Raw genomic sequence first — 19,872 nt, forward strand, 5'->3', positions numbered from 1 at the left:
CTGGCATTGCAAGTGTATTGCATCGTGATTTTGCGTTTAGACAACAAAGCACGAGGAGTCTTGTTAGTGAGTAATTATACCGTATCTCGTTTGTGGCGTACACTTCTCCCAAAAACAGTGAACTTTTTGAGACCAATCACTCACTGTAAATGGCGATTAAACATTGAAGTACTCATTACAGCATATCCTATGCATAATATGTTCGAGATAAGTGACAGTATGTTCAAACTTTTAAAGATATTGCACTAGTGACGGTATAAATACAAGTATGACGATCATTTATCAATTACGGTTGCTGATTCGCACGATTTCCACAATTTCCGCTTGCAATATCTAATGTATAATTGAGATTGTTAGTAAATCGTTCCTCTGCTTTAAGTATTTACTTTTTTAGTCGAATTTCGCCCTATTTTCACATTAATTGTATTATTTTTTTTCATTATTGTTATCCTTTTTCGTCAATTAATCATAATTGAATCATAAGTTAATTAGTATAGGTATCGGAGACTCCAGTTTTTGAAATGAAGAGCAGTTCGCGGTTTTGTGGATCAATTCTATCTCCCTTCAGACAAGTAAGTGAGGTTTAAGTGAGGTTTAAGTGTGGTCTAACTGTGGTGTAAGTGTGGTGTAAGTGTGGTGTAAGTGTGGTGTAAGTGTGGTGTAAGTGTGGTGTAAGTGTGGTGGAAGTGTGGTGTAAGTTTGGTGTAAGTGTGTTGTAAGTAATACCTTACAAGACATATTTATAAAGTACGAAATGTGGCGGTTTTCCGAAAATTTCGCCATATTTTCGGACCGCCAAAATTTCGGTCGTCGTAATAGAATCCGTCGCATTATCTTTTAGCTTATTTCAATGACTGTGCCTTCACTGCTTTATTTTGTTTCTAAAAAGTAATATCAAGTAAAATAAATAAATAAATTCTGGCATCTTGGGACAAATTATCACCACACCAATGACGAATTGAATGTCAAGCAATACAGTTTAAATTTGCATTAAAATACATGTATGTGCTAACATGAAAGTCTTACAGTCTTAATACAGACTAAGTTTGAACATGATTTTACCGAATTTCAGAAATTTCCTTACTGCTTACTGTCACAAAAAATGATGAAAAATACCCTTATTTTCTGTGACGTCCGAAATTTGACGGTTTTTGTTCAATTTCGCCATATTTTCGGACCGCCAAAATTTCGGTCGTCGCAAATTAAGCCGCCATAAATGTGTCTTGTAAGGTAGTTGTATAATGTATAACATGTATCTCTCTATTTTATAATAATATTTAGTACATGTATATCTTCTATTTATTGGATTCGGACAATTTCTCTTTACTTTATATATGCCGAAATGTCTATAAAAGTATAAACGGTCACTTATCTGTGCGTATTTCTGCATTATCCCATTATACAGGATCCTCTTTCTCAATTAAAGATTTCGTATTTGAATACATGGTTTGTCGCACATGGTTGCACAATTTTCTGCTACAATTTTCTGCTACAATTTCTGCTACAATTTTATCAGATGCTTGAATGAAACATGTACATGAGTCATGGCGTCAAACGTTAGATTCAGCTCTGATTGTTCTTAAAAAACACAATTAATTGACCGTTTATAATTACTGAAGGACACGTCGTAACATGTGATGTTGCTAGGTAACACGAGATGTTACTAGGTAACTCGTCACGTCGCGTCGTCCAACTGTCCAATTGCGATAGGATGACGACAAAGAGACGCACACGTAGTGATTTGTTATAAAGCTATAACCATGCGTTCCTAATGCACACTCCTGATCGTTTAAATACGTACTCACTTTCTCAATTTTTGTGTATGGTGGATTATCAGTCTACTGTAATCACCCTCACGTTACTAGTTTTGTTGTTGCACGTCTGTAGGCTTGTCTGATGCATAATCCAAGAGTTTAACCTTTTGCAATGACCAAACATCCCCTAAGACCTAACGAGAAAATTGACCTTCTTCCTGATCAGTGGCGTAACGTTGCCTGTTGTTCCTGATCAAAGTAGTTTTCAGGGAAGCTTCTCCACCCTTATATTATCTTATGTGATTTGGGAAGAGCTTCCGAAATAAATTCAATCACTGGAGATTTCAACTGCCATATTGACCCTGGAAGATTTTTACGTTACGCAAATGCCGGAGTGATCTTAAAAATATCAAAAGCGGGATTAGTTCATATTTCCATAAATATCGATTGAAGCGGATATATTGGTTCAAAGAACTTTAAAACATACTCAGGTCGGAGCAGATCGTTATTCGTTAGGAAAATGATTAAAACATAAACAAAGTGGCAAGAAAAATTACTTTAAATACACACCATATTAATTGAATTAGATTTAATTGTGTTTTTGACCCTCTCTAGTCTCTCATCAAATGTGATTTACCTGGGGACCCCAGGCTATTATGTTCATAAACAAAGAGAATAGAGATTCGGCGGAATAGAGATTCGGCGGAATAGAGATTCGTCGGAATGACAGACTGAGCGCCGCCCAGTAAATATAATATCAATGGATATACAATATAGTCATAGAGAATCGGCGGAAAAGAGATTCGACGGAATAGAGATTCGGCGGAATAGAGATTCGTCGGAATGACAGACTGAGCGCCGCCCAGTAAATGTGATCAGTTCAGGAAGTTTTGTAGTGGTCGATGGTACTTTCACAAGTCTTAAGTTTGGTTACTTAACCGGTTCTCTCGCAGTGTAATTGACGTTAGGTTTTTTCACCCAACATCTTCATAACTATTTTCCTGTATGCAGATAACTATCTCGTTACTTCTTTCATCTTTTGCCACACTTATCACCGCTTTGTCTTTAGCTCCACATCATCTATTGCAACACTTACCGCCGCCTTGTCTTAAGCATCTCCAATATAATAATTGGCATGGCTGATTAGCTCTTAGCTTGATCAGACATAACAGCAACCTGGTAGTTTTTAAAGTTGATGATTAATCACTCTACACTCGACTATCACGTGAATTTTTTAACACGTCCTCTAAGTGGCTCTGAATGTCTATTCGAAACCCTAATCTGATCCCAAACCTAACCCTAAGTCTAACCCAATCCCTAACTGAAGCATATGCTGAAACCATAATCCAGTTTTTCGCTGATATCTTGCTAGGGGAGCATTTTAACCCCTTAGTCATGTGGGGTGATTCGGAATCAGCGTTCGAAAATACATCTACTTAAGTAGATTTCAACTGCCAGGGGCCCTTTTAGAGTATAAATATAATCGGCTATAAAAACTTCCATTTTTATAACCGATTATACTGCTTTGAAATGGTTATTTTTAGTTTCTTAGATAGTTAGATAACTTATCTGCTCGAACGATGATTTATTGTCGCTAGTTTTTGTTTGCAAAACATCCATATCCCCGTTGTATTTCTCTCGAATTTCAGCTTCTTCTGATAAATGTTGCGAACTGATTCACAATTCACGTTGTTTATATGTTATTTATATTGATTGAATGCATAGTAAGTAATGAATAAATATGACTAATTGTACAAATCATGGGATCAGACTATTTTAATATTTTATCCTGATATTATGTAGACAGCTCAAACTCTGAATAAAGATCACGTTGATTATAAGCAGTGTCTCATTTCTCAACGACGAGCACAAATAGACATAACAAAACTGCAATTTCAATGTAAATGTACCGAATTCCTGTTGGAATAACGGATATCTGACCCAATTCAAGTTGAACATTATAATTAAGAAGGTTGAATTCTGGAGCCATAGTGTTCAACATGATGCACTGATCGCTGATGGAGATGGTTACATTCTCGATTAAAGCCATGACCACAAGATCAGTCCAGAGTATCCGATTAATTATCTATAATTCCTTCTGGAGATTAGACATGGCTCTAAATATATAACTACTATATAAGAGTAGAAGTGCAATTAATGAATCAAAAGATCCACATGTTTCATTATAGTTGATGTTAGTCTGCTCATATATTATCTGTAATATGTCAGATATAATCGGACTGTTCCTTAGGAACAGTCTGATTATAAGCTTGGCTTATTAAAAGCTTGGCTTATTTTGTCCTTGGTCACGCCTTATCTGTGTTTTTACAGCTTGGGAACCGTTTATTTTTTCAAAATTTTAACATTCGACATAAGCTAAAATAAAAACAATCATGAATTATGTCCATCCAAGTACATAAGCAGCTTATAATAGAATCACACTATCTCTTTAAAATTTTTGCGAATGACTTCAACCCGTCAATAGATAGAGTGATCTTAAAAATATCAAAAGCGGGATTAGTTCATATTTCCATAAATATCGATTGAAGCGGATATATTGGTCCGAAGAACTTGAAAACATACTCAGGTCGGAGCAGATCGTTATTCGTTAGGAAAATGATTAAAACATAAACAAAGTGGCAAGGAAAATTACTTTAAATACACACCATATTAATTGAATTAGATTTAATTGTGTTTTTGACCCTCTCTAGTCTCTCATCAAATGTGATTTACCTAGGGCTATTATGTTCATAAACAAAGAGAATAGAGATTCGGTGGAATAGAGATTCGGCGGAATAGAGATTCGTCGGAATGACAGACTGAGCGCCGCCCAGTAAATATCAATGGATATAGAGAATCGGCGGAATAGAGATTCGACGGAATAGAGATTCGGCAGAATATAGATTCGTCGGAATGACAGACTGAGCGCCGCCCAGTAAATGTGATCAGTTCAGGAAGTTTTGTAATGGTCGATGGTACTTTCACAAGTCTTAAGTTTGGTCCAGTTACAACTTAACCGGTTCTCTCGCAGTGTAATTGACGTTAGGTTTTTTCACCCAACATCTTCATAACTATTTTCCTGTATGCAGATAACTATCTCGTTACTTCTTTCATCTTTTGCCACACTTATCACCGCTTTGTCTTTAGCTCCACATCATCTATTGCAACACTTACCGCCGCCTTGTCTTAAGCATCTCCAATATAATAATTGGCATGGCTGATTAGCTCGTAGCTTGATCAGACATAACAGCAACCTGGTAGTTTTTAAAGTTGATGATTAATCACTCTACACTCGACTGTCACGTGAATTTTTTAACACGTCCTCTAGGTGGCTCTGAATATCTATTCGAAACCCTAACCCTCTAATTTGATCCCAACCCTAACCCTAAGTCTAACCCAATCCCTAACTGAAGCATATGCTGAAACCCTAACCCAGTTTTTCGCTGATATCTTGCTAGGGGAGCATTTTAACCCTAAGTCATTAGTCATGTGGGGTGATTCGGAATCAGCGTTCGAAAATACATCTACTCAAGTAGATTTCAACTGCCAGGGGCCCTTTAAGAGTATAATCGACTATAAAAACTTCCGTTTTTATAGCCGATTATTCTGCTTTGAAATGGTTATTTTTTAGTTTCTTAGATAGTTAGATAACTTATCTGCTCGAACGATGATTTATTGTCGCTAGTTTCTGTTTGCAAAACATCCATATCCCCGTTGTATTTCTCTCGAATTTCAGCTTCTTCTGATAAATGTTGCGAACTCATTCACAATTCACGTTGTTTATATGTTATTTATATATTAATTGAATGCATAGTAAGTAATGAATAAATATGACTAATTGTACAAATAATGGGATCAGACTATTTTAATATTTTATCGTGATATTATGTAGACAGCTCAAACTCTGAATAAAGATCACATTGATTATAAGCAGTTTCTCAACGACGAGCACAAATAGACATACCAAAACTGCAATTTCAATGTAAATGTGCCAAATTCCTGTTGGAATAACGGATATCCGACCCAATTCAAGTTGAACATTATAATTAAGAAGGTTGAACTTTGGAGCCATAGTGTTCAACATGATGCACTGATCGCTGATGGAAATGGTTACATTCTTGATTAAAACCATGACCACAAGATCAGTCCAGAGTATCCGATTAATTATCTATAATTTCTTCTGGAGATTAGACATGGCTCTAATTATATATAACTACTATATAAGAGTAGAAGTGCAATTAATGAATTAAAAGATCCACATGTCTCATTATAGTTGATGTTAGTCTGTTCATATCTGTAATATAATGTCAGATATAATCGGACTGTTCCTTAGGAACAGTCCGATTATAAGCTTGGCTTATTATAAGCTTGGCTTATTTTGTCCTTGGTCACGCCTTATCTGTGCTTTTACAGCTTGGGAACCGTTTATTTTTTCAAAATTTTAACATTCGACATAAGCTAAAATAAAAACAATCATGAATTATGTCCATCCAAGTACATAAGCAGCTTATAATAGAATCACACTATCTCTTTAAAATTTTTGCGAATGACTTCAACCGATAGTTGAGATTTGGTGAATATGAACCATGCCTTAACTGGCACTTCACTGCTCAAAGTGCTCATATAGTTTTGACCGATCATAATTACTTAATTACTCTTAATTTGACCGCTTTCAATCAGGACTTACTTGATTCTGAATGCTTTTAATTTATAGCCACACATCAAGACAATGAACATGGGAACAATTTCAATTCTAAAAGGATACTAAATGCAACTATGTGATACTACAATAATTTAATTAGTTCGATTTCAATCTCCTGGTGGAATGCTCTATCACAATGATTTTAGGTTTATTGTATTGATTACTCTAGCGGGGATGATTCTGTTTAACCTGTACACTTTGTAGCTCTGTTTAATCGCAGTTTTATTGAGATTAAACCACAAACATTTGAATCAAGCCTGATCGGCCTTTATTCTTTAATCAAAAACAAATTAATTTTGATGATATTGAATTCTTTAAACTCTTCACTCTGTCGAGATCTGGTGAGTTGCCCTTATTTGGACCATGTTCCTTTCTTTACCAAGGTTCTACCCCTAAGTTCCATGAGCCGTGTAATTGAACTGCTTGGTCCGTCCCAAAATTTAATAAATTATCTTGTTCGACCTAGTAAAATGCGTTATTCTGCTTTTATACTTATTATGGGTAAATCTTGAATACATTTGACATGATGCTTTAAAATTTGAAAGCTTTAAAAATAATAACCATTTTGCCCTTGTGTAAAGCACAGCAACCGATTAGTTTCAAAACTTATCAATCTAGTTCGACCAACGAATATACTAAACTACTGGGAATCGACAAAATGCGAATATATATATGATATACATTTTGCTGGAACCATTTAACCATCTGTTTAAGGTCGCAGAGTTGTTTAATGGTTTGACTTAGTGCCGAAAGTGATTTAGCGAACTTCAAATTTGATCTCATTTGATGGGAAATCATGGATATGTCTTAAGTGGTGCATTCAAGTATCTTTAAATTCGCTGTCTGGTTGCATTTTCATATGACAGTTGTGCAGGGCACGCAAAACTGCAACTTTAGATATGTTTGAGCTTGATTTAAATTCAACATAAGTTTATTTTTAATTATGGTTAATGAAAGTTTTACTACACTCTAGGGAGGAAAGAAGACCATGGGACTTAGCCTAAAGAATGGAAACTCACCCGCACAGTTCACAGAACACTCGCAATTAAATCAGGTCAGTTTAAAAAATATTTGAATTTTACTATGGTCTACCACGACGGGAGATAACTACAACTAAAAATATTTTTGTTGTTGTTCAGGCATGATGGGCAGTTTGCAAGAAGCCCGACCCAGTCCGCCGACTGGTTGAGAGGTAAACTTCAACCATGTCTGTTCCAGCCATGACCAATCACCATCCAGAATCATGAGTGTAAATTTTTCAAAAGAATTGTCCACTCCCCACTGCAGTTGTATTTGGGCTTTGAGAACAACATTTTATTTCCGGTTTACTGTGTATAGACCTGAATCACAATATCAAATGGTCCTGTGTTGCATTTACAGTTCAATAAAACAATGCCGCACCATGGGCGATCGGAAAATCAAAATGTACCAGTGAGAGATTTCAATAACGCAAATATGTTTTTAAACGTTCCAGTGATTACCCAAATAAAGTGTGACATCGGCCAATCAATTGGGCTTATCGCTGTCAAAGTGTAACAGCGTAAGTGTAACAAATCAAAGAAATTTGAACAACACGCCGTCGTCCGGTCGTCCTATGATCGTTACAAAAAGTCATAAAATGGAAAGCAGAAATTATGTGGATGAACGGTGCAATGGAAGAAATTCAATCATACAATAAGATATCACAATAGATTTATGTAAAGCGACGGTTACTTGATATACGCTGGGGTTTCTTGTGTGTTTTTAATCATTTGTTCGTTGCATTGAGATCTTTTGTGGTTTGATCACGCTTTACGATGTTGTACGCATTACTTCGAATATTTAAATCCTTGAAAATTTAAAAGTTTGTGATAACCATGGATATCTAAATTACAAATTTGTATAAGATTTGAAACTACCAGTACCTATAAAGATTAATTTACGCCCAGGAAACCTTATAGTTTATCGGCTGGGGCCCATCTCCAAAAGTAAAATAAATAGAATCGTCCGGTTTTTTTGACAAATGTTCGCCTTGTAAAAATAACGTTTCCTCCCCAGGAGGAAAATTAGGGACTTCGTAGATTTTGAGTTATCCCAAAAAGTCTTATTTTGGGTCTAATAAAAGTTCGCAGCTTTAACTTTGCAGATTCTTGTCCTCTGATTGGCTGAATTGTGTCACGTGAAGCTGGAATGCGTCACGCGTGCAATAAACTTAAGCGCGGGCGCGATCACCTCTAGTAACACGTCTAGCCAGTAAGGTTTGCTGGGTGATCAAAAAGATACAAATATTAAGCGCAAATTCCAAATCGATTGTAAAACTATAATACAGTTTAGCCTAAACTATAATACAGTTTAGCCTAAACTATAATATAGTTTAGCCTGATCTTTGGAATTAAAACAGTATTACTATTAGCCAAATACCAAATAAACTTTTAAAATTATTAATTGCTAATTTAATTAACACCCTTATACCAACTTTATGTTTTATCTGGAAGTGGATAGGAACATCATTTATAAGTTCATTTTTTTAATGCTGAGTGTTCGAAATATCACGTTGATAGAACAAAGGGAAACTGCTTTTTTAGTTAAATGTAGAAGATCAGCGTTTCAATATACCTCAGTTTCAATGTAACTTAGACACCTGATAATGATTCAAAGGATAATATCCGGTAGTAGAGACAAGTGGAACTATTGTTTAGGAGCAAACGCAGCTGTAGGTTTCACTTGTCCTACCTAGTCTCTACTACCGGATATTATCCTTTGAATCATTATCTTATCAAGAGACTGATAAATAGCGAACATCTCCAGGATCTCATTAGACAACTGACTACACAAATGTAGTTTATCGCTTTTCAAGCTGCAACAATTAAGAATCTTTAACTTTCTTGAAAATTACTGGGAGGAAGAGTAGGTATACCACTCAATATACTGTTTAGAATGGTTCAGTCAACAATAGTCTATATAGTTTCATACTCTGCCAGTAGAGCATCAAATGAATCTATTCATTCATAAGTGTTATTCGTACCGTTTAATGTTTTAATGACACAATTTATAAACGTATAAAATTGTATCAACTTAAGACTATACGCCCTGCTTGATATATTGGCGTCGCAATCCTATTAGCATTGTCTTTTGATTTGAATATTGCCCATTTTTTGCCATGAACCAATTAACTGAAAGTGACTGTTTTGTCTTATTGTGAAAGACCGCCATTCTTCAAGTCTCAATACTGCTATTTTATCAATAAGTCAATAGATGACTATAATATGTTCAAGATGCTGCCGTAAAACTTTTCTGTACCTGGCCTTTTTCCCTAAACCTTTCGTTACTTACATTAATTTTGTGGATTTCAAGGCAGCGTTCGATTCTATCAGAAGGGACTTTATTTGGTGCAGTATGAGACACTATGGGCTGCCTGAAAAATATGTCAGAATATTTCAGTCATTTTTTGGGGGTACCATGAGTGCCGTGAGGGTTAATGGGGAGCTGACAGACTGATTTGATGTTAACTCAGGCACAGGTCAGGGTGACATTCAAGCACCTCCTGTCTTTAATTTCTGCCTAAACTTTTCTGCATTTCTGGCTGAGACCAACAAGATCATCAGTCAAGGCGCAGTGCTGCAGAAAGAGATGAAGACGGTCGAGGAAAAGATCATTCTGGACACCGATTATGCTGATGACATGGCTATTATGGACAACTCAGGGGAAGGCCTACAGGAATCAACTGATCTATTAGTTCATTACAGCTCCTACGCTGGGCTCAGAATAAATGCAAAGAAGACCCAATGCATGGCTGTAAGCAAGTGCGCCTCCCAGCGACCTTTCATCAAGGATGATTGTATTGAGCTGTCGGTTGAGGGTGAACCCGTCGAGCAGGTTAGCAACTTTGTCTACCTGGGTGCAACTATTAGTGGGGATGGGACAATCAACAGAGACCTGGATGTCCGTATCCAGAAGGCTAATGGCGCCTTTCATCAGCTCTGGAACATTTGGAATAGCAGAACTATAAAGACTCCAACCAAGATCAGGATCTATAGTGCTGCTGTCCTCACCATCTTGTTGTATGGAGCTGAAGTCTGGAACACCACCAAAAAGCAGATGAAACGTTTCGAGGTTTTCCATCAAACCTCCTTGAGAAGGATCCTTAGGATTAAATGGTTCTTTCATGTAACCAACGACGAAGTTCTTAGGAGGGCTGGCATCAAGTCAGTTGAGACTTTCATCAGTGCTGCCAGGCTACGTTGGTATGGACATGTAGTTAGAATGCCAGACTCTAGACTACCGAGGTTTCTGTTGAACTGGAAGCCAAACTATGGAAAGAGGTCAAGGGGCAGACCCCGTAAGAACTGGAAGTCCTGCGTACTCGAAGATGCTGCTAAGTTTACAGGTGTTGAAAACATCGACAACGACAGAAGCTTTGGCTACCAACCGAGTACAGTGGAGACATATGTTACGCCGCAAACGCGATGTGTGTGATGCAGGCCACTCCAACGACTAGGAGGAGACCTTACCATGTAACATGTGTATGTATGTTTCGTTACTTTGCTCGTTTCGTGCGATAAAAGTGATTTATCATAGCTCACTGTTCATGTCGCATTTTGTGGCGATTTGAGTACATATTCCATCACAATACGACAATTATAATACCTACGTGTACAATATTGGGGTATATATGAGACCCTTAACTGCAGGCTATGTGACAGGGTATACGTGTACAATATTGGAGTATATGAGACCCTTAACGGCAGGCTATGTGACAGGGTATATGTGTACAATATTGGGGTATATGAGACCCTTAACGGCAGGCTATGTGACAGGGTATGTATAGACACTGCTGGGGATTGATCATGTAAACCAATCTATAGGATTAGGACTATACCAGTATTCCGAGTTTTTTCTATACCACTTTTTGTTTCCCCGGTATAAAGACGTTTGACTGCAATTGTTTCATCATTTCCCTTTATTTCGTGTTGTTTATCACAACCTTGATCTGGTCATTTTGGTCCGATGAGACTCGGTCAGGCTCGATATAACTATATGATATTATAAAGGAGTACCTTATTACTTATATATAACTATATAAGTAATAAAACAAATTTGACAGTTGACGCTTGGAGATCCCTGTGGTACACAGTGGTATAATGGTAGGATCCCAACCCTTACATATAAGCATATATTATAATTAGTATCCCATAGTTAGTGTTATAACTTTATAAGGCTTGTGATATCTACACAAAAGGTTCCACTATAATTACCATTGCTATTAGTGTCATCAACTATACGATATAATGATGAGCTGATAATCCGTGGATCGTCACATTGCCTCCTCTTCATATTTGTGTAGTCTTTATTAATATTATATAAGAGCACATATTGTATAAAGATATCACGAATTGTAGTATATAATAGTTGTTGTTGAACTTTGAACTACGTAGGGTGCACGATGTGTTATGGCAAAGCAGATTGTTTTTATAACTGACTCAGAAAATTAGTTGGACAATTTTCTTAACTAACGACCAATTATTCCATGTTTATGATCATGCCACAGAAGATAATTAAATATCCTATCTTACACACATGAAATTTTCTTGATTAAAATTTAGATCATGGCTAGTTACAAAAAAAATTTAGAATGGTTAGTTTGATACTATTGCAAATTTCCATCGACACAATTCCAAGATTTCTTTGAATTCATTTTATGCCTGATTTACATCATTGTTTCTGTTTTAGATTTTTGGCAATTAGTATTAGTCATCAATCGGTGACATACACTAACTTAAACGGTTAAATTACTATTAGTCATAGTCATAAATTTGTCAATCCATAGTTTAATAATAGGTCTTTTTACTACTGTCTTTTCAATTTTCATTGATGCTGACCAACAAAATCAGTTATACAATGTTGACTGTAGTTTGGGAACGGACGGTTAAGCAATTAAATTTGACGCTTTCAACGTTCCAGTATTCTGTTTTCCTGTAATCAGCTTGCCGTGATGTTCAAAACAAGCTATGTAGCCGTGATTCCGGATATAAGGTCTCCGATATCTGTAAGACAAAAGAGAAAAAGTTTGCCAGCTAACTCTGCCGAATTTTCTAAATTCCGACCAACCAGATATGTGAGTGTTTATGACGACCTTGATGTTTGCAATTTATTTTTATAATGTTCCAGCTGCTGTGTGCATGACCAATGTGTGGTAGTGATGTTTAAGCCGAGCTATGTTACTGTGAGCCCAACAATGACTCCAATTCCTACGAGGAAAACGAGGAACAAAGGCTTACCCTCAAACTCTGCTGATGTGGCAAAACTTTTACGAACTAGTTTTGTGAGTTTATGACAGGAACTGTTCAATATTAATTTTTTGAATTCTTCAAACACTTATGTAACACAAATGATTTGAGAGGTTCTCTTAAGATAAATAATTTAAAGATTTCTAGAGCCTATTCTTTTATTTTCGTGTATTGATCCGCGCCTCTCCAACCAAAACTTATCAATGCAGCCATGATATTTGCCATTGCATTTAACTGCTTAACTTAGTTTTCAAAATAATCAATTAAAAGTATGGCTGAACTTTTCGATAATTAATCCTTTACGCAGTCAACATGTTAGTTTGCACCTTAATTAAAGTTTAATGTAAAATAATAATGAATGCGATGTTGTTACATCTTTACATTGGAACGTAGAACAATTCATTATCCTGATAAGAGCCTTTAATAGTCGCAATAAAACGGAACACTAACAAGAATTGCGCCCGTTGTTTCGTTTTGGCGGACGCTAGATTTCCGTTCACTATAAGTATAACTATAAATATAAGCTCCAATCAGCTCACTTCATAATAATAATATTGATACACATCAGTACACTATACTACGCATGCCACGTACAAATTGGGCTTATAACCTTATACTATACATTGCATAGTATACATTAAAATACACTCGCGCCGCGCATTCATTGACAGGCTAGCTATATACATCAAATCTCCGCAAGCAATACTCGCGCGCTGCACTGACCCACCTACTGCTATCTCCAAAATCCACGTTTTTCTGCAAAAACGTCCATTCGTAACCTTTCACTATAATTGCCTTTTTACAAAAGGGTGAACGGAAAAATTTTGCCACAGAAATTTGTAGTGTAGCTGTGTGACACTGACAGTGGAACAATTTCAAAAGTAATTCGCTTTTTAAACTTGAGGACAATTACGAAAAGTTTTAAAAACACTATTATTTTAAGAATAAGTGACAGTTCAAAAATGCAACTCGAATACATATAATAGTAGATTGATTTAAAATGCGGTTTAAAAAAAGGAATTTGTCAGAAGTGGGATTTGAACCCACGCCCACATTCGTGGACCAGAATTTAAGTCTGGCGCCTTAACCACTCGGCCATCCTGACATGTTTCCATAATAATTTTGCAAATTGTATACCGCTGAATACTGAATAGAGCCTGCATCATTTTATTATTATTTCCATACATGGATTTTGAGTAGCTGCGGGTATCTAATGTCATCCTCTCATGGATAATATAACGTTATGTTATCATCCATTATTGTAAAAACACTGCAAATTTTGCCACAGAAACACGTAAAATAATAAAATAATCTACAAAATGAATCTGGCAGTTATAAACTGCAGCTGGTTAGCCAATCGCGAACAATAACCGCGATACGATCACGTACTGTGCAATATGGCCTCTATATGGAAGATGGAGGAAAAACATCATCGTGACAGAACATATTTAACGAGTTTCTGCTGTCAATGTAAAATGTCAAACTTATCTTGCTTTATTTTTTAATTCTATATCCAATTTTATTATTAGATATTATGCTCATTATGTGAGATTATATGATTCTTGTCATTTTTTCGAACTTTCATAAATTTCAGATGAAAGGCCACTAGTCCCTTCATCATGACGATTAGTTCATTTCAATTTATCAGTGAAGACTTATTCAATTGTTTGACAAGATACATTTATTTTTCATCCATTCTTCATGTTTAATGAAATTTTAAACATCAAACTGGTCACAAATGTAGTTATATAGCTTTTGAGCTCACTGTGTCACACCATCAAGATTAATATAATATTAAAATTTACCTACACTCCACAGAATATATCAGTACATGTTTTTAATTTCAGTTGTCTGTCCCCAACGAAGGAAATCACAAAAATGACCTACAGAATTCTTCTATTACACCCGAGGTTTGACGTGTAGCGTTAAAAAATATTTACAAATAAGAAGTGGGCTAGATTTTGCAACACTTATTGATGCGGATACAAATTAATAGAATTAAGATAAATATCATTTGAATTTTAAGGAGTGCGCATGAATAGTATTTATAATACATGATGCTCTTAACACTCAAATACCTTTAAAATCTTGATAACAACGAACAGACAAAAATACAACCACGTTCCTCAGAATGGCCCCTCGAAACATGATCTCTCGTCAGATAATTCATCTTCAACTAGCACTGGCTGTGACACAGACGACATTATCCGCCTAAACATAAGTGGAGGTTACTTTGAGGTATCTTTTCAAAATGTATTAATCAACAGCTGTTATATGCATTAGTATAATTAGTATGATTAGTATAATTAGTATAATTAGTGTAATTAGTATAATTAGTGTAATTAGTATAATTACTTCTGCAGCTTCTTAAGGTGGTTAATTGTTACACCTTGATTTGTACAGTACAGAACAGATCTATTTCAAATTTTCGTTCAATGATATTTTTCTATTGAACTTGTACCATATAATATTTGGTTTTTGTTTGTTTTTGTTTTTGTTAATTCTCTTTCCGCATTAAAAGTAGACGGCACTCCTCGTATAATGAAAAAACAACAACAACGTTTTAAAGTTTTAAGGTAACCTTGTTACCTTGTAAACAGAAAACGATAACTTTACAAGGTAACCTTGACGACATTAAGCAGATACAGCGATACATTGTTGGGTTCGGAAAATGACCTGAGGAAGTATTACTTGGAAGATAGGAATGAGTACTTCTTCGAGAGGAATCGACTTATTTTTAGGTTTTTCAATTCGTCTTAAAAATCTGAAATCTTTTGAGGAGAATTTTAAATTGACTATTTTTTATTTTGGTCCAAAGATAATTAATCGTTAGGAATCAGGAACCGTCCATATTCAGGTTTTCGATTTCTGAAATCAAATACAAAATACTTATTTTAAGATAATATCGTTACTGGTTACATTGATACTATTTATTTTTGATAATTGTTTAAGGAGGTGAAAGTAATAGTTTTTAAATCATTTCAGCGCAATACTATACTTCTACCAAAGCCGAGGAAAGTTCTACCGACCTACCTGTGTGACAGAAGAACAATTTTCGGAGGAAATTCGCTTTTTCAAACTTGAGGACCATTACGAAAAGTAAGGAAAAAAACTTATTACTTTAAAAATTGGTGCAGTGGTATAGTGACAGCTCAAAAATGTAACCCAAATATATACATATAATTATAATAGTAGATTGATTTAAATCAGTTTTAAATAATATAAAAGTTGCCAGAAATGGGATTTGAACTCACGCCCCACATTTGTGGACCAGAACGTTCACTCGTACAAGTGAACTTTTTGAGCCTTAGACCACTCGGCCATCCTGACATGTTTTGATAAGAATTTACTATCTTTATACCACTTATAGAGCTTGCGTCATCATTTCCATTCATGGATTGTGAGTAGCTGCAGGTACGTGTATCTAATGTCATCCCTTCATGGATAATATAGTATAGATCGCCTGTTGGAAATGTGCTAATTAAGGTCAAGGATACAATTTTGATAAAAGTTTGAAGGGTGTTCTCAATTTTTTAACATATAATAGTAGATTGATTTAAAATGCAGTAAAAAAAAGGAATTTGTCAGAAGTGGGATTTGAACCCACGCCCACATTCGTGGACCAGAGTTTGAATCTGGCGCCTTAACCACTCGGCCATCCTGACATGTTTCAATAATAATTTTGCAAATTTTACACCACTGAATAGAGCCTGCGTCATGCATGGATTTTGAGTAGCTGCAGGTATTTAATGTTTTTTTTCTTTCTGCAACCAAGAAAAATCAGTTAAACTTATCGAATTATTCGAATGCCAAGACAACAGCTCAACTTAAGTCAAACTTCTGTTTCATAACAGTGCATAGGATTCATTTTTCAGATATGTAGAGAACATGGATGATGAAGATAAAGATTCGATCTCAGACGAAGATAAAACCTTTTTACGGAAATGTTGGGATTTCTTCGAAGAACCTGACTCCTCTAGGGCTGCACGTGTTTGGGCTATTCTTGATGTTTTGGCCATCACTCTAGCAGTTGCCCTCTTTATCGTGGAGACAATGCCAGAAATCAAAAAAGCCATTGATTCAAAGGAGCCAAACAGCCAGAAAACGACCTTCTTAATAATAGAAACAGTTTGTATCATGTTCTTCACCATTGAGCTCATCGCTAGATTCATCTGCTGTCCTGACAAGTTTCTATTCATAAAGACTGCCATGAACTGGATAGACTTAGTCACTGTCCTGCCGTTCTTCATACAGTTTATGACAGCAGAGAATAAAGGGGGAGAAGCTCTTGTCATTTTGAGGGTTCTAAGAGTGATCAGAGTCCTAAAGCTTGCAAGGCATTCCAAAGGTAGGAATACTTTCTTGATATGTCATTGGTTAAAGTAAAAACTTATAAATAATGTTGCAGAATCATTAATTGCGGGTTCTTGTATATAGACTCGTTAACGACGTGAGACCGAACTTCGGTCTCATACTTCGGTCACCGAAGTATTAAACTCCAATAACTGAATAAGTGCAGCTTACCTATGGAGAATTTGAGATACAAAATAATAGGTTACATATTTTATTGCCAGCATTAATTAAAAGATAGAATAGTGATTACATATCAGTCAGTATTATACGGTCACTTCCAGGCGAATATAATTTTAATCCGTTCTGTAGATTGCTCGGAAATAAAACCAAAACCTTTGGGCCTTCCCCTCTCTAACCCCATCATATTATATATAAATCGAGACGATATATATATATATGTATTGTTTATTTATATATCCGTACCATTTTATTGACACCACGGCATCAACTTTAACACGACTTTCCGCAAAAATCGTAAAAGATATACGAATTAAACGTTTTTGAGTGGTTCATATAATAGTTCTTTAATGGTCTTCAAATCAGCATGAAACAATAAAAAATTGGCCAAGGAATAAGAATTTTAGTGCCCACAATTTGGTGGTGTCAAAAACGCGATTTAAATAGGTAATAATCATTTTAGTCTCTTGAATCTTGACACCATTTTAGGGTTAGATTAGACGGGTTCCTGTTAGTTACTTTAAATTGATTGAACGCTCTTGTGAACTACAACAGATTACACTTCCATAGGTATTGTGATAGTAACAAAGACTCTAGCAGCCAGTGTAAACGAGTTAGCACTCTTACTTTTCTTCTGGTTCATAGGAGTTATCATATTCGGTTCTATAATGTACTACTTGGAATTCAAAGAAGACTTGGTTGGTTCCGCAGACGAGAGCAAGTTTAGATCTATACTAGAGGTATAATAACAGTATATTTCTATCACCATTTACTGAAAGTTAAGCTAATAAGCTATTATTGTGCTAGTATAGTACTATAAAAGCAATCACAGTTACTTTCTCAGAGCTCGTGGTGGGCAGTAGTAACAATGAGTACTGTTGGGTATGGAGACATGGTTCCTCTAACCCCATTCGGTAAGTGCATGTTTCAATAAACTAATAAAGCGATCCTTTTGTTCCTTGATAATAATATGCGTTGTGTGTAATGGTGATTTGATGTTAGTTATTGATTCAAATTGCACTGTAAATTTCCATGCATTAATTGGGTTAACAACTTTTACTCTTCCAGGAAAATTGATAGCCTCAATCTGTATGATGTTCAGCATGATAGTGATCGCGCTCCCAGTAACAGTGATTGTCAGCAAATTTACAAGAGTATATGCTAAGTACAAGGACAAACTATGAGACCTTAAAAACGAATGAAAAACAAGCCTTGCAATTATCTACAGAATATATTGAGTATATTTATGCTGTATAGTTGACTTCTCATTAACAAAATGTATAATAGATACAGCTGGTGACAAGGAAACTACTACACCGATTTTCTTATTCGAAACTTATTACCTTACAAGACTTTTTTGTGGCGGACCAATTTGCGACGACCGAAATTTTGGCGGTCCGAAAATATGGCGAAATTGAACAAAAACCGTCACATTTCGGACGTCACAGAAAATAAGGGTATTTTTCATCATTTTGTTTTCTGACACAAAGGAAATTCAAAATTTTCTAAAAATCGGTAAAATCATGTTGAAACAAAATGAAACTTATGAATCGATTTCTTCATCTTCATCTAAGGGGTCCGGCTCGACCCTTTCAGTTTCACGCTGTTCTCCAGTGTACTCCCAGGAGTAAGATTCTCGGATAAGCTGCTTCATCTTGTACACGATGTCTCCGAGGCCTTTGAAAGTAAGTTTCAACTTGACTTCCAATCCACCGGAGGGTATAGGCCATAGGGGAACGACGGTGTCTGCTATCCTCAACAACTCCATTAATTTCCCCACCGTGGCACATGAAATAGTGACAATGTTTACTAACTTCTAACGGAATATGTCCGACGGTTACCAACTGTGGAACAAGCAAACCTCTTCCGTCCTTTATCCGCTTCACGGCACACGCATACCGATCATGTTGAAGAGACACATCGTTAGTTTCCCGATGGATAGTAACCTTATCACCATCGTAGATATCAGTCCATGTGGTTACTTTTCCGGAACAAGATCCTTTTTAAATTGACTTGAGTAATAAGATGATTACTGATTAGTGCTGATTTTAGTATTTCAATCTAAAATCTAAATTTTACTCTACTGATCAATGACAGTATATCTGCATCACATGACTTATTGAGTTTGGTATTAAATTGTTTATCTTGACTTAGTCTCTTATAAGACGTTTATGTTAGCACATAGTAGTAGTAAATCTTTCAAAGTACGAAATATCTCTTTAAAAGAGCATCCTAGGCACCTTATAGATATCAAAACGCATAAAAAAGAAAACAAAAACATCAACCATCTTCTAACTTCTTCCACTCCTCCCTATCTAAAGCTAAAAATCTAAGGTCTTCGAAATCAGTCAAATTCTTAAGTCTAATATCAAGATTTCTACTAGTCAAGTCTTTTCTAATAACATCTAATAAGTTTAAACATGGTCTACCCCGTCTCCCTTCCATAAAAATATCAGAATTTATAGCAAATAACATAGAGGTGTATGCTGGTGAGTCTTCCTGTCCTCTTAAGATATGTCCTAACATTAGCACATAAATGTAATTTATTGTAAATTTAAAACGTATTACTTGACATTAAATTCATCATGGAATATTGTGTTTATTTGTCCCACCATCATAT

General features: G+C 35.7%; 1 protein-coding gene, 1 long non-coding RNA gene and 2 other non-coding genes across 4 annotated transcripts in view; 1 reads left to right on the top strand and 3 right to left on the bottom strand.

The window, feature by feature from the left end:
• The window catches only part of LOC134821804 (potassium voltage-gated channel subfamily A member 1-like), a 38,931-nt gene extending 20,343 nt beyond the window's left edge, over window positions 1-18,588 (top strand). Inside the window, exons 2-11 of the mRNA XM_063832585.1 lie at window positions 493-572; window positions 7,430-7,510; window positions 14,570-14,632; window positions 14,853-14,960; window positions 15,342-15,463; window positions 15,708-15,821; window positions 16,598-17,070; window positions 17,823-17,992; window positions 18,097-18,166; window positions 18,321-18,588. Of these exons, the coding sequence (XP_063688655.1) occupies window positions 522-572; window positions 7,430-7,510; window positions 14,570-14,632; window positions 14,853-14,960; window positions 15,342-15,463; window positions 15,708-15,821; window positions 16,598-17,070; window positions 17,823-17,992; window positions 18,097-18,166; window positions 18,321-18,436 (1,368 nt within the window). The 5' untranslated portion in view covers window positions 493-521 and the 3' untranslated portion in view covers window positions 18,437-18,588. The remainder of the gene's footprint in view (window positions 1-492; window positions 573-7,429; window positions 7,511-14,569; window positions 14,633-14,852; window positions 14,961-15,341; window positions 15,464-15,707; window positions 15,822-16,597; window positions 17,071-17,822; window positions 17,993-18,096; window positions 18,167-18,320) is intronic.
• On the bottom strand, window positions 9,273-11,189 carry LOC134822154 (uncharacterized). Its single transcript, XR_010161140.1, has 3 exons — window positions 11,146-11,189; window positions 10,977-11,082; window positions 9,273-9,763 (listed from the first exon to the last, which is right to left on the bottom strand). It is a non-coding gene; the product is annotated as an uncharacterized LOC134822154 (long non-coding RNA).
• On the bottom strand, window positions 13,745-13,827 carry Trnal-uaa (transfer RNA leucine (anticodon UAA)). Its single transcript has one exon. It is a non-coding gene; the product is annotated as a tRNA-Leu (tRNA).
• On the bottom strand, window positions 16,305-16,387 carry Trnal-caa (transfer RNA leucine (anticodon CAA)). Its single transcript has one exon. It is a non-coding gene; the product is annotated as a tRNA-Leu (tRNA).
• Window positions 18,589-19,872: the final 1,284 nt, after the last annotated feature.

Source organism: Bolinopsis microptera, chromosome 10 (genome assembly GCF_026151205.1).
Source record: "Bolinopsis microptera isolate Bmic1 chromosome 10, MBARI_Bmic_1.0, whole genome shotgun sequence".
NCBI lineage: Eukaryota > Metazoa > Ctenophora > Tentaculata > Lobata > Bolinopsidae > Bolinopsis > Bolinopsis microptera.